Source organism: Haliotis rufescens, unplaced genomic scaffold, assembly GCF_023055435.1.
Source record: "Haliotis rufescens isolate VD_foot unplaced genomic scaffold, xgHalRufe1.0.p SCAF_5, whole genome shotgun sequence".
Classification (NCBI taxonomy): Eukaryota; Metazoa; Mollusca; class Gastropoda; order Lepetellida; family Haliotidae; genus Haliotis; species Haliotis rufescens.
The window spans coordinates 49671352-49686280 of record NW_025964223.1 but is presented as its reverse complement, the minus strand read 5'-3'; the positions used below and the strand labels follow the sequence as shown (position 1 = coordinate 49686280).

The 14929-nt window shown below is 43.6% G+C and overlaps 1 protein-coding gene and 3 non-coding genes across 4 annotated transcripts; 1 reads left to right on the top strand and 3 right to left on the bottom strand.

Moving 5' to 3' along the window:
- Nucleotides 1-554: 554 nt before the first annotated feature.
- On the bottom strand, nt 555-673 carry LOC125373638. The gene has a single exon (XR_007218476.1). It is a non-coding gene; the product is annotated as a 5S ribosomal RNA (ribosomal RNA).
- A 1098-nt stretch (nt 674-1771) lies between these two features.
- Nucleotides 1772-3527, top strand: LOC125373317 (sialidase-like). Its single transcript, XM_048384322.1, has 3 exons — nt 1772-1873; nt 2377-2644; nt 3292-3527. Exons 1-3 carry the CDS (start codon nt 1772-1774, stop codon nt 3525-3527), a joined length of 606 nt encoding a protein of 201 aa, XP_048240279.1.
- A 6273-nt stretch (nt 3528-9800) lies between these two features.
- On the bottom strand, nt 9801-9919 carry LOC125373590. The gene has a single exon (XR_007218433.1). It is a non-coding gene; the product is annotated as a 5S ribosomal RNA (ribosomal RNA).
- Nucleotides 9920-12808: 2889 nt separating this feature from the next.
- On the bottom strand, nt 12809-12927 carry LOC125373588. The gene has a single exon (XR_007218431.1). It is a non-coding gene; the product is annotated as a 5S ribosomal RNA (ribosomal RNA).
- Between the last annotated feature and the right edge of the window lie 2002 nt (nt 12928-14929).

The window sequence follows — 14929 nt, the reverse complement described above, 5'->3', positions numbered from 1 at the left end:
TATCACACAGTCGCGTCGTTTTTTTTTCATATTTTTAAAGCGTGTCAACAGTGATCAGCTTGCTCACAGCTTTCAAAATACATTTTCCAGCAGCAAGCCAGTGAACTCCTATTGACAGGCGCTCTGTACGATCTAACTCTTTCTCCTTTTCTTATCTGTGTAGGCAAAGAGATGTGAGCCGAGACTTAACACGAACAACATTATAATTTTACATGTATATATTATATATTCATGCTTTGAAAGTAAGAAAGTAAGTAAAATAGTCAATTATCGGTGCACGCAAACACCTTTATGTGGCGAAAAGGACGTACATGCCTTCAGAATAGTTGACGAGTTGGGTGAACTGACAACTGAATATGATCACATGTATAGTGGAAAATTCCTTTCTGTAAAGGTATGTAAGAATACATGGCTGGCAGCTATGTCTTTGAGCAGACATGCATGAGTGGGGCCATTTACAAGGAAATAAAAGTGTATGATTACATCAGATGTGAATGAGGCAAGTGCACCTTATGGTCGAAAAAGGAAAAAAAGTGGGAATCGCACAGCAAAAATGTCTACTGCACCCGGTGTTCCCAGGCGGTCACCCATCCAAGTACTCTCCGGGCCCGACGTTGCTTAACTTCGGTGATCGGACGAGAACCGGTGTTTTCAACGTGGTATGGCCGTAGACAATGCTTGTCGGCAAACTTTAGCTACATATAGCCACCACACATTGGTAAACAGACATTGCCATGAAAACAGCATGCTCGCGTTTTCAGCGGGTTCAGTAGACATGTTGTGTTTGTTGATTTATGATGTATATTTACAGGGATTAAAATCTAGCCGTTCTAAAAACATGTGATCACTGTTTAACACGAGGCCCGGCACACTCGCTCACTCGATCCGGCCTTTCGTCTGAAACATTCACTTTTCGTTGTTGGATGGTAGCCTATATTGTTCTGGTTAAATTAACATCCAAACGACGAAGACCCCTACTAATATCGTGCTATTAAGACAGGCAAAAAGACTTAATCTGTGACGACCGATCGAGTGATCTAAACACCAATGTATATATGTTACTGTTCGGGGCTTCGCGCCCTAGCTGCTTGTGTCCCGAGATCCTCGTCTTACTAGACTGTTTTCCTGAAAGTAAAATCCCCGTTACTTACTTGTTATGACAAAGTTAGTTTCAACTCTAATTGAAGTGACCAAAATTATGTCTCCAGAAATATAGTGTCAAATGTTTTCTGTTGCAAAATGGCGAAGTCGTCAGAAAAACGTGCTTCATTGTCGTTGTTTGAAAGCTTGTTCTAGCTTATCATAGGCAATACTGATGAGTGTTGTGTTTTACTTTCATAGTTAGATATATTGAGAATTGACAGGCAACGTTTAAAATGCATAAACTTGAGTCTCAAGGCTAAAAATGTGCTTTTGAAAGTAGCGATGTCTACATTTTAGACTGGGTCGCTTCATTGGAAACAGCACGTGTGGCTTTGAACTTCACCCGTGAGCGTTGCTATTGTAACCGAAATGTAGCCAAATGTTTTTACTACCTAACTGTATTGTTGAAATTGAAACTTTCCTTGATTAAGAAGTGATTATTCGGATACAAATACACGAAAAAGCACACGCGCTTGTAAGCGTGCAGCTATCAGCCACAACAAGCAGGGTGTCTCCTCCGACGTCCGCGCCTCCGGAGTATCAGCCGGGCTGTCTGTGGGGAAGTGTCATTCGCTCTCTGTGCTTCTCTCGTAGCTGACGTGAATTTTTACCACTCAAACTTACCACTATGGCTGATGCTGCTGCTGCCCCCGCTGTTGTCAAGACTCCCAAGAAGAAGGCTGCTGCCAAGCCTAAGAAGGCTGCCGCACATCCTACCTATTCAGTCGCAGTTTGTACTCCAAGCTAGCAACACCTCTCCAGCCTACGAAGCAACCCAAGCCATCCAGCCACCAAGCCAACCTCACCCAGCAAAGCCTCCCAAGCCAGCACAGTTCCACTGATAGCCAGCCCAAGAGCAACACATCGGTAATTATCACAACACACCCATACAATCTAGGTTAAAACCACTCACACACAAGCCCACTTAAAACACCAAACCCTCAAACACTCTAGTTACTACCAAAACACACCCTTTCAAACTTAGGCCAAAGGTAACTCACCCCAAGCCCACTTAAAACACCAACTCTCCAAAATCTCCTAGCTAAACAAACTAACTCACCAGCCAAAACCCAAATAGCGTAGAAGCCAGCCAAACACTACTCACCCAGTCACCCACTCTACACACAAAGCCCCCTCTTAAGCCCAGCTCACTCTCCTCCCCCAAACCAAAACCTACAAACCTACAACAGCTACACTACCACAGACATGACCGACACACGCATTATCACCCAGGCAGACATCCACTGCACAGACACACCCACACCATCGGAGGCCCACAACACCTCCGATCGGACACCTGAAACCCTCATCCCGCACGAATTCGGAAAGCAAACCACAGTCGCTTCTCCCACCAAAACTCCGGATTCGCCTGCAACCACAACAAACCCAAAGAAACGGAAGCTAAATGCTTCAAACACAACACCTGCATCACCTTCCACCCCCGCATCTATAGTCACCTTCGCCCTCTACTTCTGCGCGGCTGGCCCCATAAACATCCTAAGTAAGGTACTCTCCGCCAATAAAGTAGGATCATTCTTTAAAAAACAACAAATACTCTTCGATAAAATCAGGGAAGCCCACAAAGGATTTCAGATCATCTTTCCGGACCAACAATCACTTAACGCAGCCAAAAAAATAACGGAAATATTTCAATACACAGTAACCCACCAAACCCCAAACTGGCAACTATACACTAGAGGAGTAATTAGAGTAAACCCTAGAGAGTCAGAGGAGGACCTAGAATTCTACAGTAACGAAGCAAATCTAAACACAGGCTCCTTCCCCCAACCTAAAATAACCAGCACTAAAAGAATTACATCAAATAGGAACGGTAGAATAACCAACACGCCGATAGTCATCATAAACTTCCAAAAATCAGAAACGTATCCAGAAGCCCCTAAACACATCTCCTTCGGAGCGTCATCTAAATTAGAAGTTAAACCCTATATCAAACAAGTCAAACAGTGCACAAACTGCCTCCAATACAATCACACCGCTAACGGATGTAAATATCAAAAAACTAAATGTAGAAACTGCGCTCAACCCCAATGTCTAGGGCCATGCGCCCCCTGGTGCATTCACTGCAAAACAAACACCCACTCCTCACTATCCAACAAATGCCCCCACAAACACACACTCACCCAACAGGCCAACCGACACATAAACATCGACTCGGCCAAACTACAAACACGAAAACTGACACAGCATCCAAGAACACCCCTACTACCCACACCACAACCAAACAACCAACCACACCTACAGAGCCCGTACGACGGCGTCCTCATGCCAACACCACAAGCATCAGCCACAAACACCCAAACCCAACACTACCCGCCAACATTCGCCACACCCAAACCAGTCGCCGCATCCACACCCGCACCTAAACCAAAACTCACTAAACCTACCATATCTCACCCCAACACCATACAATCTACAGCCACCAGGGCAACAACAACCACACACGAGCAAGCAACACACGAAAAACTAAACATTACTAAACCCATTGAAATACCCAGTACACCTACTCCAACACAACCAAACACCCACACAACTCCCATGGATAGTGAGGAAACCAATCTAATTAACCTAGATGACTCCCAAACCACAACTGATCAAAACATAAATGATAAAACATTTTCAGCCCCCAAAACCCTGAAAAATCGCAAACGCAAACCCCAAACTCAACCTGAACCCGAAACTTTAACCACCAAACTAAATAGCTTCACACTCCTACTAGTATACATGCTTAAAGAAATCAAACCAGACCTTAAAGCCACTAACCTACACCAGGTAGCACATAGACTAAATCTAACTACCCAAACCTACCAAGAATTCTACGATAGTTACAACCTAGCAATCGCAGGACTATAAACCAAAAACCAAACCAAAATCGTAATCTCCAAACACTAAAAGCCCACATAATGACAGGCCTAAATATCTTTCAGTGGAATGCGGCCGGGCTTAACTCCCACAGCCACGAATTAAAAGCTAGATTTAAACTAAAACAAGGACCACACATAGCGTGCATCCAGGAAACTAAATTCTCCAATAAATCCAAATTTCACCTACCAAACTACAACATAGTCAGACATGATCGACCTAAAACCAAAATAATAAGAGCATCAGGTGGCCTACTAATACTAATTAGAGAAGACATAAGCTACGAGGAAATCAAAATAAACACCCCAAACCTAGAAGCCAATGGTATCCAAATCACCCTTAAAAACCAAAAAATAAACATCATAAACATCTACCACTGGCAACAACAGAAAATCCAACCGGAGGATCTAAACATACTCACAAAGATAGGCAACAAATCTACCATCTTTCTAGGAGACTTCAACGCCCACCACCCTTCCTGGGGCACGGGAGATAAACTAGATAATCACGGCAAACTAATATCAGAATGGATAGAAACAAATAATTTAGTACTACTAAATAACAACCAACCTACCAGATACGACAAAAACAATAAAAACATGTCGGCTATCGACCTAACCATATGTACAGCAGACTTAGCTCAAAGTACCCAATGGGAAGTTCACGACGCCCCCCTAGGAAGTGATCACTTCCCCATAAACATAACCATAGGAAACACTAACGTCCCAAATCAATCCGAAAGTTCAGAACCTAAATTTAACTACAACCAGGCTAACTGGGATAAATTCCAAGACATATGCAACCAAGCTAACCTAGTAGAACTAGAAAATAGTGACCCAGAAATATATTGCCAAAACCTAACGGACTTCATAATAAACGCAGCCAAAAGCGCAATCCCCTTTAAAAAACCCAATAAATCGGGTAGGCCCTCTGTACCCTGGTGGAACGAGGAAATAGAACTAACTAGACAAAAACGTAAAACAGCCTTCAACAAAGCCAAACGCGACCATAACCACATACCAGTAGCTCACCAACTAAACCACCAGGTACAAAACCTAGTTAAAATAGCAAAAACTAGAGACTGGAAAAAATTCTGTGAGGGATTAAACAACCGTACAGACGCCAGAACGGTCTGGCGTAAAATCCACGCCGTTAGAGGCCTAAAACGTCACCAAAAGACACCTAACATAAATAACTCAACAACCCCTAGCGAAAAAGCAGACAACCTAGCAAACCACTTTTCGGCCACAAGCAGTAATAACAATTTCAGTGACAAATTCCAACTAAAACTTAAAACAGAAACCAAACCTAGCCAAGACCCAAATAATGACGCCCTAGAAATAAATCAGCCGTACACAATAGAAGAACTCAATTATGTACTCCAAAATAGGAAAAAGGGAACAGCCCCAGGACTAGACCTAACCTCCTACCAAATATTAAAAAAACTCCCCCCTAAATTACTCCAGACACTACTCAAACTATATAACCTAATCTACATAAAAGGCCATGTACCAACCCCCTGGAAAGAGGCGCTAATCATACCTATTCCCAAACCCGGTAAACCAACCAACCAAGCTAACTCTTATAGACCAATCTCTCTTACTTCCAACCTTTGCAAAGTAATGGAATCCATGGCCAAAAATAGACTTCAACACTATCTATCTCAAAATAACATAATAAACTCAGATCAAAGCGGTTTCACTCCTGGCCGCTCCACCCTAGATAACCTCGCTCGTCTCGAACAGGATATTAAAACCGGTCAACTAAACAAACAATACACAACAGGCATCTTTCTGGACTTCTCTAAAGCCTTTGATATGGTATGGCATAACGGATTAATCCAAAAACTTAAAAAAATAGGACTTAAAGGTCAAATCGTAAACTACATCCAAAGCTTCCTCCAAAACCGCAAAATTACAGTGGGTATAGACCAGGCCTTGTCAGAGCAGTGTCCCCTGGAAAACGGCACCCCTCAAGGCAGCATTCTTAGCCCCACACTTTTTAACATAATGATAAACGACCTATTTGATGGCTTATCCCCCAAAATAAACACCTCAAAATTTGCGGATGACGGAGCCCTATGGATCCGCTCCAAAAGTATCTTAACATCTCAGGACTTACTACAAAAATCCCTAAACAAAATACAAAACTGGGCAGACAAATGGGGCTTCTCCCTAAACTCCGAAAAAACGACAGGAATAGTATTCAAACACAAAAATATGAGACGGGCCTCCCCTCTCCTCAAACTAAACAATAAACCAATCATATTTCAAAAGCAAACTAAATTCCTAGGTCTAATCTTCGACGAGCATCTCTCCTGGGATGCTCACGTCCAAAACCTAACCACCAGATGTAGCAAAGATCTAAACACACTAAGATGCCTAACCGGCTCCAACTGGGGAGCCTCTAAAGATACCCTCCTCAGCCTCTACACATCCCTAATCAGATCTAAACTAGACTACGGCTGTGCCATATACGATACCCTAAACGAAACCCTAACCAAAAAACTAGATTCAATACAATATCAAGCCCTCAAACTAGTAACACGTACTCAACATGGCACCTCCCTCACATCACTTCAGGCCCTTACAGGAGAAATGCCACTAAATTTACGTAGACAACACTTAACACTAAACTTCTGGGCAGCATCTCAATCAAACCCCCTTCTCCAAAACATGCTAAACCAAAACATACGTCCCCAAAACCAGGCACTAACTAGAAAACACCCTCTACTCACCCCAATATCCCAACGAATAATAAACTACCATAACGAACACCAAATAGGAAACCAACAACAAAACTGCAAACAATCAAACGTATTCACCCCAAAACTTAAAATCCCCAAAATAGACACATCCCTAGCCAACACAATAAACAAACAAACCGACCCAAACCTAGCTAAAAGCACATCACTAGCTTACATCCATCAAAAATGGCCAAATTGGTGTCACATATACACAGACGGATCCGCTGATCCGATCACAAATCACACAGGTTTCGGAGTCCATATAGCCCAACCAGTCAAAAATACTCAATCCTTCCGACTCCCAAACAACCAATCTATATTCACCGCAGAGCTCATGGGTATCGCCACGGCGCTCCACAGCCATCACACCAAAAACCAAAAAAAAATCTTAATACTCTCAGACTCACTAAGCGGACTTCAGGCCCTCCAAAACAAAAACACCAAAAACCGCCCCAAATTAATAAACCAAATTCTCAAAAGCGTAAACAAACTAACAGAAGCAGGCAAAAACATACAACTTATCTGGATACCAGCTCACGTAGGAATTTACGGGAATGAAAACGCAGACAGAGCCGCAAAACAATCCCTAAAAATACCAGACATAAGCCTTAAGCTACCAATATCTAAAGCAGAAATCAAAAGTATAAACAAACGTAAAATCACCCAAAAATGGCATAACCTCTATCAAAACACAAAAACCCAAATCCTAAAAACCCTCAAAAAACCCCTCACCAAACCAAAAATCCTCCATCCCTCCAAAAAAATCGATAGAATAATCACCAAACTCCAAACAGGACACACCAAACTAAATAACCACCTTCTAAAACTAAAAAAACACGCAAACGGGAAGTGCCCACACTGCACTCACCCAGAAACAATAGACCACGTACTACTACATTGCACCCACTACCTCACACAACGTACAACATTACAAACCAACCTAAATCCAAATAACGCTCTTACCTTAGAAGCAATCCTTAACCCCCAAAATAAAATAGAAAACTTCAAAGCCCTAGGCATTTACCTAACCAAAACAGAACTAATTAACCGTATTTAAAACTTCACTAAACCACCAACACTAAACATCCAAAAAACATCAACTCACCCCCACACACTCCCTTAGTCCCAACCACTCCCCCAAGGCATGTATTCCAAATCTCAAAATTTCAAAACTTTATATAAGCAACCACTAAACCCCCCTCCACTGGTTGCACTCCTCTCGCTACCACTTTTATACCACTAAATGGCCCGGCCTGGCCCGTGTGCGAAATACGCTCCAGTCGGAAAGCGCACGTAAAATCTCCTAATATAAGTAAGTAAGTAACCTACCTATTTGGAGATGATCAAGAAAGCTATTTCAACCCTGAAGGAGAGGGGTGGTTCTTCCCGACAGGCTGTTCTGAAATACATCTTGGCCAACTACAAGGTTGGTGACAACCAGGTGGCCATCAATGCTCGCATCAAGACTGCTTTGAAAAATGGAGTCAAGAACGGCGCACTGAAGCAATCAAAGGGAACTGGAGCCGCTGGATCATTCCGTCTTGGCGAGGCAAAGAAAGACGAAAAACCCAAGAAGGCTAAGGCAGCTGCCAAACCAAAGAAGGCTGCCAAATCCCCCAAGAAAGTCAAGAAGCCAGCTGCTGCCAAGAAACCCAAAACAGCCGCTAAGAAGGCCGCTAAGTCACCAAAGAAGGTGAAGGCTGCAGCCAAGCCCAAGAAGGCGAAGACACCCAAGAAGGCAGCAGCCAAACCCAAGAAGGTCAAGACCCCCAAGAAGAAGGCAGTCAAGCCAAAGAAGGCTTAAGCTCTCATTGTCACGCCTTCGCTCCACATTTCTGTGGTCCAAAGGCCCTTTTCAGGGCCATCCAAATACCCCAAAAGAAAACTTGAAAACACTGATAACAAAACAATAAATATGTATATTAGCAGTAATAAAGTGCAGGTTCTCGTGATAACAGAGATAACGTGGCAGCAACACCCACCACGCACATAACACACATAGGTGATGTTGATAAAGGTATGTCAGGGATTTTATTGTGTGTGTGGGGGGGGATGGGGGGGGTGGGGTAGTGTGTCTTCACACTAATGACTGTTGTTATGCTTGTTTATTAACCCCCCAAATGGGTGTATGTTGGAAAGTGAGGCGATTAGTGTCGTTGATATATATAATATCCTGAGTGCAGACTTCCTATGTGTGTAGCTGCACATGCACGTTGTGTTCAAAGGTGTAAAACGGCGATAAAGGCCAGACATCCACGGGGTGTTTTACCGACACACGCCTCGCCTGTGCACGACTTTTCAAATAGAGCGCCAAGAGTTGTGCGCCCTTGGTCGTGTGCGTTTCGCCTAGCCCCCTACCTGCAACATGTCACATCTACCTGTTGTATGGCGAGAGAAATGTATGGAAATACTTTCTAATAAGTCTAAAGTACGTTTGCCAGCGATCAGCTAGAACGGGGAATATAAAATAGCTGGTTTATCACACAGTCGCGTCGTTTTTTTTTCATATTTTTAAAGCGTGTCAACAGTGATCAGCTTGCTCACAGCTTTCAAAATACATTTTCCAGCAGCAAGCCAGTGAACTCCTATTGACAGGCGCTCTGTACGATCTAACTCTATCTCCTTTTCTTATCTGTGTAGGCAAAGAGATGTGAGCCGAGACTTAACACGAACAACATTATAATTTTACATGTATATATTATATATTCATGCTTTGAAAGTAAGAAAGTAAGTAAAATAGTCAATTATCGGTGCACGCAAACACCTTTATGTGGCGAAAAGGACGTACATGCCTTCAGAATAGTTGACGAGTTGGGTGAACTGACAACTGAATATGATCACATGTATAGTGGAAAATTCCTTTCTGTAAAGGTATGTAAGAATACATGGCTGGCAGCTATGTCTTTGAGCAGACATGCATGAGTGGGGCCATTTACAAGGAAATAAAAGTGTATGATTACATCAGATGTGAATGAGACAAGTGCACCTTATGGTCGAAAAAGGAAAAAAAGTGGGAATCGCACAGCAAAAATGTCTACTGCACCCGGTGTTCCCAGGCGGTCACCCATCCAAGTACTCTCCGGGGCCGACGTTGCTTAACTTCGGTGATCGGACGAGAACCGGTGTTTTCAACGTGGTATGGCCGTAGACAATGCTTGTCGGCAAACTTTAGCTACATATAGCGACCACACATTGGTAAACAGACATTGCCATGAAAACAGCATGCTCGCGTTTTCAGCGGGTTCAGTAGACATGTTGTGTTTGTTGATTTATGATGTATATTTACAGGGATTAAAATCTAGCCGTTCTAAAAACATGTGATCACTGTTTAACACGAGGCCCGGCACACTCGCTCACTCGATCCGGCCTTTCGTCTGAAACATTCACTTTTCGTTGATGGATGGTAGCCTATATTGTTCTGGTTAAATTAACATCCAAACGACGAAGACCCCTACTAATATCGTGCTATTAAGACAGGCAAAAAGACTTAATCTGTGACGACCGATCGAGTGATCTAAACACCAATGTATATATGTTACTGTTCGGGGCTTCGCGCCCTAGCTGCTTGTGTCCCGAGATCCTCGTCTTACTAGACTGTTTTCCTGAAAGTAAAATCCCCGTTACTTACTTGTTATGACAAAGTTAGTTTCAACTCTAATTGAAGTGACCAAAATTATGTCTCCAGAAATATAGTGTCAAATGTTTTCTGTTGCAAAATGGCGAAGTCGTCAGAAAAACGTGCTTCATTGTCGTTGTTTGAAAGCTTGTTCTAGCTTATCATAGGCAATACTGATGAGTGTTGTGTTTTACTTTCATAGTTAGATATATTGAGAATTGACAGGCAACGTTTAAAATGCATAAACTTGAGTCTCAAGGCTAAAAATGTGCTTTTGAAAGTAGCGATGTCTACATTTTAGACTGGGTCGCTTCATTGGAAACAGCACGTGTGGCTTTGAACTTCACCCGTGAGCGTTGCTATTGTAACCGAAATGTAGCCAAATGTTTTTACTACCTAACTGTATTGTTGAAATTGAAACTTTCCTTGATTAAGAAGTGATTATTCGGATACAAATACACGAAAAAGCACACGCGCTTGTAAGCGTGCAGCTATCAGCCACAACAAGCAGGGTGTCTCCTCCGACGTCCGCGCCTCCGGAGTATCAGCCGGGCTGTCTGTGGGGAAGTGTCATTCGCTCTCTGTGCTTCTCTCGTAGCTGACGTGAATTTTTACCACTCAAACTTACCACTATGGCTGATGCTGCTGCTGCCCCCGCTGTTGTCAAGACTCCCAAGAAGAAGGCTGCTGCCAAGCCTAAGAAGGCTGCCGCACATCCTACCTATTTGGAGATGATCAAGAAAGCTATTTCAACCCTGAAGGAGAGGGGTGGTTCTTCCCGACAGGCTGTTCTGAAATACATCTTGGCCAACTACAAGGTTGGTGACAACCAGGTGGCCATCAATGCTCGCATCAAGACTGCTTTGAAAAATGGAGTCAAGAACGGCGCACTGAAGCAATCAAAGGGAACTGGAGCCGCTGGATCATTCCGTCTTGGCGAGGCAAAGAAAGACGAAAAACCCAAGAAGGCTAAGGCAGCTGCCAAACCAAAGAAGGCTGCCAAATCCCCCAAGAAAGTCAAGAAGCCAGCTGCTGCCAAGAAACCCAAAACAGCCGCTAAGAAGGCCGCTAAGTCACCAAAGAAGGTGAAGGCTGCAGCCAAGCCCAAGAAGGCGAAGACACCCAAGAAGGCAGCAGCCAAACCCAAGAAGGTCAAGACCCCCAAGAAGAAGGCAGTCAAGCCAAAGAAGGCTTAAGCTCTCATTGTCACGCCTTCGCTCCACATTTCTGTGGTCCAAAGGCCCTTTTCAGGGCCATCCAAATACCCCAAAAGAAAACTTGAAAACACTGATAACAAAACAATAAATATGTATATTAGCAGTAATAAAGTGCAGGTTCTCGTGATAACAGAGATAACGTGGCAGCAACACCCACCACGCACATAACACACATAGGTGATGTTGATAAAGGTATGTCAGGGATTTTATTGTGTGTGTGGGGGGGGGATGGGGGGGTGGGGTAGTGTGTCTTCACACTAATGACTGTTGTTATGCTTGTTTATTAACCCCCCAAATGGGTGTATGTTGGAAAGTGAGGCGATTAGTGTCGTTGATATATATAATATCCTGAGTGCAGACTTCCTATGTGTGTAGCTGCACATGCACGTTGTGTTCAAAGGTGTAAAACGGCGATAAAGGCCAGACATCCACGGGGTGTTTTACCGACACACGCCTCGCCTGTGCACGACTTTTCAAATAGAGCGCCAAGAGTTGTGCGCCCTTGGTCGTGTGCGTTTCGCCTAGCCCCCTACCTGCAACATGTCACATCTACCTGTTGTATGGCGAGAGAAATGTATGGAAATACTTTCTAATAAGTCTAAAGTACGTTTGCCAGCGATCAGCTAGAACGGGGAACATAAAATAGCTGGTTTATCACACAGTCGCGTCGTTTTTTTTTCATATTTTTAAAGCGTGTCAACAGTGATCAGCTTGCTCACAGCTTTCAAAATACATTTTCCAGCAGCAAGCCAGTGAACTCCTATTGACAGGCGCTCTGTACGATCTAACTCTTTCTCCTTTTCTTATCTGTGTAGGCAAAGAGATGTGAGCCGAGACTTAACACGAACAACATTATAATTTTACATGTATATATTATATATTCATGCTTTGAAAGTAAGAAAGTAAGTAAAATAGTCAATTATCGGTGCACGCAAACACCTTTATGTGGCGAAAAGGACGTACATGCCTTCAGAATAGTTGACGAGTTGGGTGAACTGACAACTGAATATGATCACATGTATAGTGGAAAATTCCTTTCTGTAAAGGTATGTAAGAATACATGGCTGGCAGCTATGTCTTTGAGCAGACATGCATGAGTGGGGCCATTTACAAGGAAATAAAAGTGTATGATTACATCAGATGTGAATGAGGCAAGTGCACCTTATGGTCGAAAAAGGAAAAAAAGTGGGAATCGCACAGCAAAAATGTCTACTGCACCCGGTGTTCCCAGGCGGTCACCCATCCAAGTACTCTCCGGGCCCGACGTTGCTTAACTTCGGTGATCGGACGAGAACCGGTGTTTTCAACGTGGTATGGTCGTAGACAATGCTTGTCGGCAAACTTTAGCTACATATAGCCACCACACATTGGTAAACAGACATTGCCATGAAAACAGCATGCTCGCGTTTTCAGCGGGTTCAGTAGACATGTTGTGTTTGTTGATTTATGATGTATATTTACAGGGATTAAAATCTAGCCGTTCTAAAAACATGTGATCACTGTTTAACACGAGGCCCGGCACACTCGCTCACTCGATCCGGCCTTTCGTCTGAAACATTCACTTTTCGTTGATGGATGGTAGCCTATATTGTTCTGGTTAAATTAACATCCAAACGACGAAGACCCCTACTAATATCGTGCTATTAAGACAGGCAAAAAGACTTAATCTGTGACGACCGATCGAGTGATCTAAACACCAATGTATATATGTTACTGTTCGGGGCTTCGCGCCCTAGCTGCTTGTGTCCCGAGATCCTCGTCTTACTAGACTGTTTTCCTGAAAGTAAAATCCCCGTTACTTACTTGTTATGACAAAGTTAGTTTCAACTCTAATTGAAGTGACCAAAATTATGTCTCCAGAAATATAGTGTCAAATGTTTTCTGTTGCAAAATGGCGAAGTCGTCAGAAAAACGTGCTTCATTGTCGTTGTTTGAAAGCTTGTTCTAGCTTATCATAGGCAATACTGATGAGTGTTGTGTTTTACTTTCATAGTTAGATATATTGAGAATTGACAGGCAACGTTTAAAATGCATAAACTTGAGTCTCAAGGCTAAAAATGTGCTTTTGAAAGTAGCGATGTCTACATTTTAGACTGGGTCGCTTCATTGGAAACAGCACGTGTGGCTTTGAACTTCACCCGTGAGCGTTGCTATTGTAACCGAAATGTAGCCAAATGTTTTTACTACCTAACTGTATTGTTGAAATTGAAACTTTCCTTGATTAAGAAGTGATTATTCGGATACAAATACACGAAAAAGCACACGCGCTTGTAAGCGTGCAGCTATCAGCCACAACAAGCAGGGTGTCTCCTCCGACGTCCGCGCCTCCGGAGTATCAGCCGGGCTGTCTGTGGGGAAGTGTCATTCGCTCTCTGTGCTTCTCTCGTAGCTGACGTGAATTTTTACCACTCAAACTTACCACTATGGCTGATGCTGCTGCTGCCCCCGCTGTTGTCAAGACTCCCAAGAAGAAGGCTGCTGCCAAGCCTAAGAAGGCTGCCGCACATCCTACCTATTTGGAGATGATCAAGAAAGCTATTTCAACCCTGAAGGAGAGGGGTGGTTCTTCCCGACAGGCTGTTCTGAAATACATCTTGGCCAACTACAAGGTTGGTGACAACCAGGTGGCCATCAATGCTCGCATCAAGACTGCTTTGAAAAATGGAGTCAAGAACGGCGCACTGAAGCAATCAAAGGGAACTGGAGCCGCTGGATCATTCCGTCTTGGCGAGGCAAAGAAAGACGAAAAACCCAAGAAGGCTAAGGCAGCTGCCAAACCAAAGAAGGCTGCCAAATCCCCCAAGAAAGTCAAGAAGCCAGCTGCTGCCAAGAAACCCAAAACAGCCGCTAAGAAGGCCGCTAAGTCACCAAAGAAGGTGAAGGCTGCAGCCAAGCCCAAGAAGGCGAAGACACCCAAGAAGGCAGCAGCCAAACCCAAGAAGGTCAAGACCCCCAAGAAGAAGGCAGTCAAGCCAAAGAAGGCTTAAGCTCTCATTGTCACGCCTTCGCTCCACATTTCTGTGGTCCAAAGGCCCTTTTCAGGGCCATCCAAATACCCCAAAAGAAAACTTGAAAACACTGATAACAAAACAATAAATATGTATATTAGCAGTAATAAAGTGCAGGTTCTCGTGATAACAGAGATAACGTGGCAGCAACACCCACCACGCACATAACACACATAGGTGATGTTGATAAAGGTATGTCAGGGATTTTATTGTGTGTGGGGGGGGGGATGGGGGGGTGGGGTAGTGTGTCTTCACACTAATGACTGTTGTTATGCTTGTTTATTAACCCCCCAAATGGGTGTATGTTGGAGAGTGAGGC

Bases quoted from the DNA above. Each gene is read 5' to 3' on its own strand.
- LOC125373317 (XM_048384322.1), top strand. From the start codon at position 1,772: ATGGCTGATGCTGCTGCTGCCCCCGCTGTTGTCAAGACTCCCAAGAAG. The intron at 1,874-2,376 runs GTTTGTACTCCA...ATTATCACCCAG, and splicing joins ATCCTACCTATTCAGTCGCA to GCAGACATCCACTGCACAGA. The intron at 2,645-3,291 runs GTAAGGTACTCT...CTCACCCAACAG, and splicing joins TGGCCCCATAAACATCCTAA to GCCAACCGACACATAAACAT.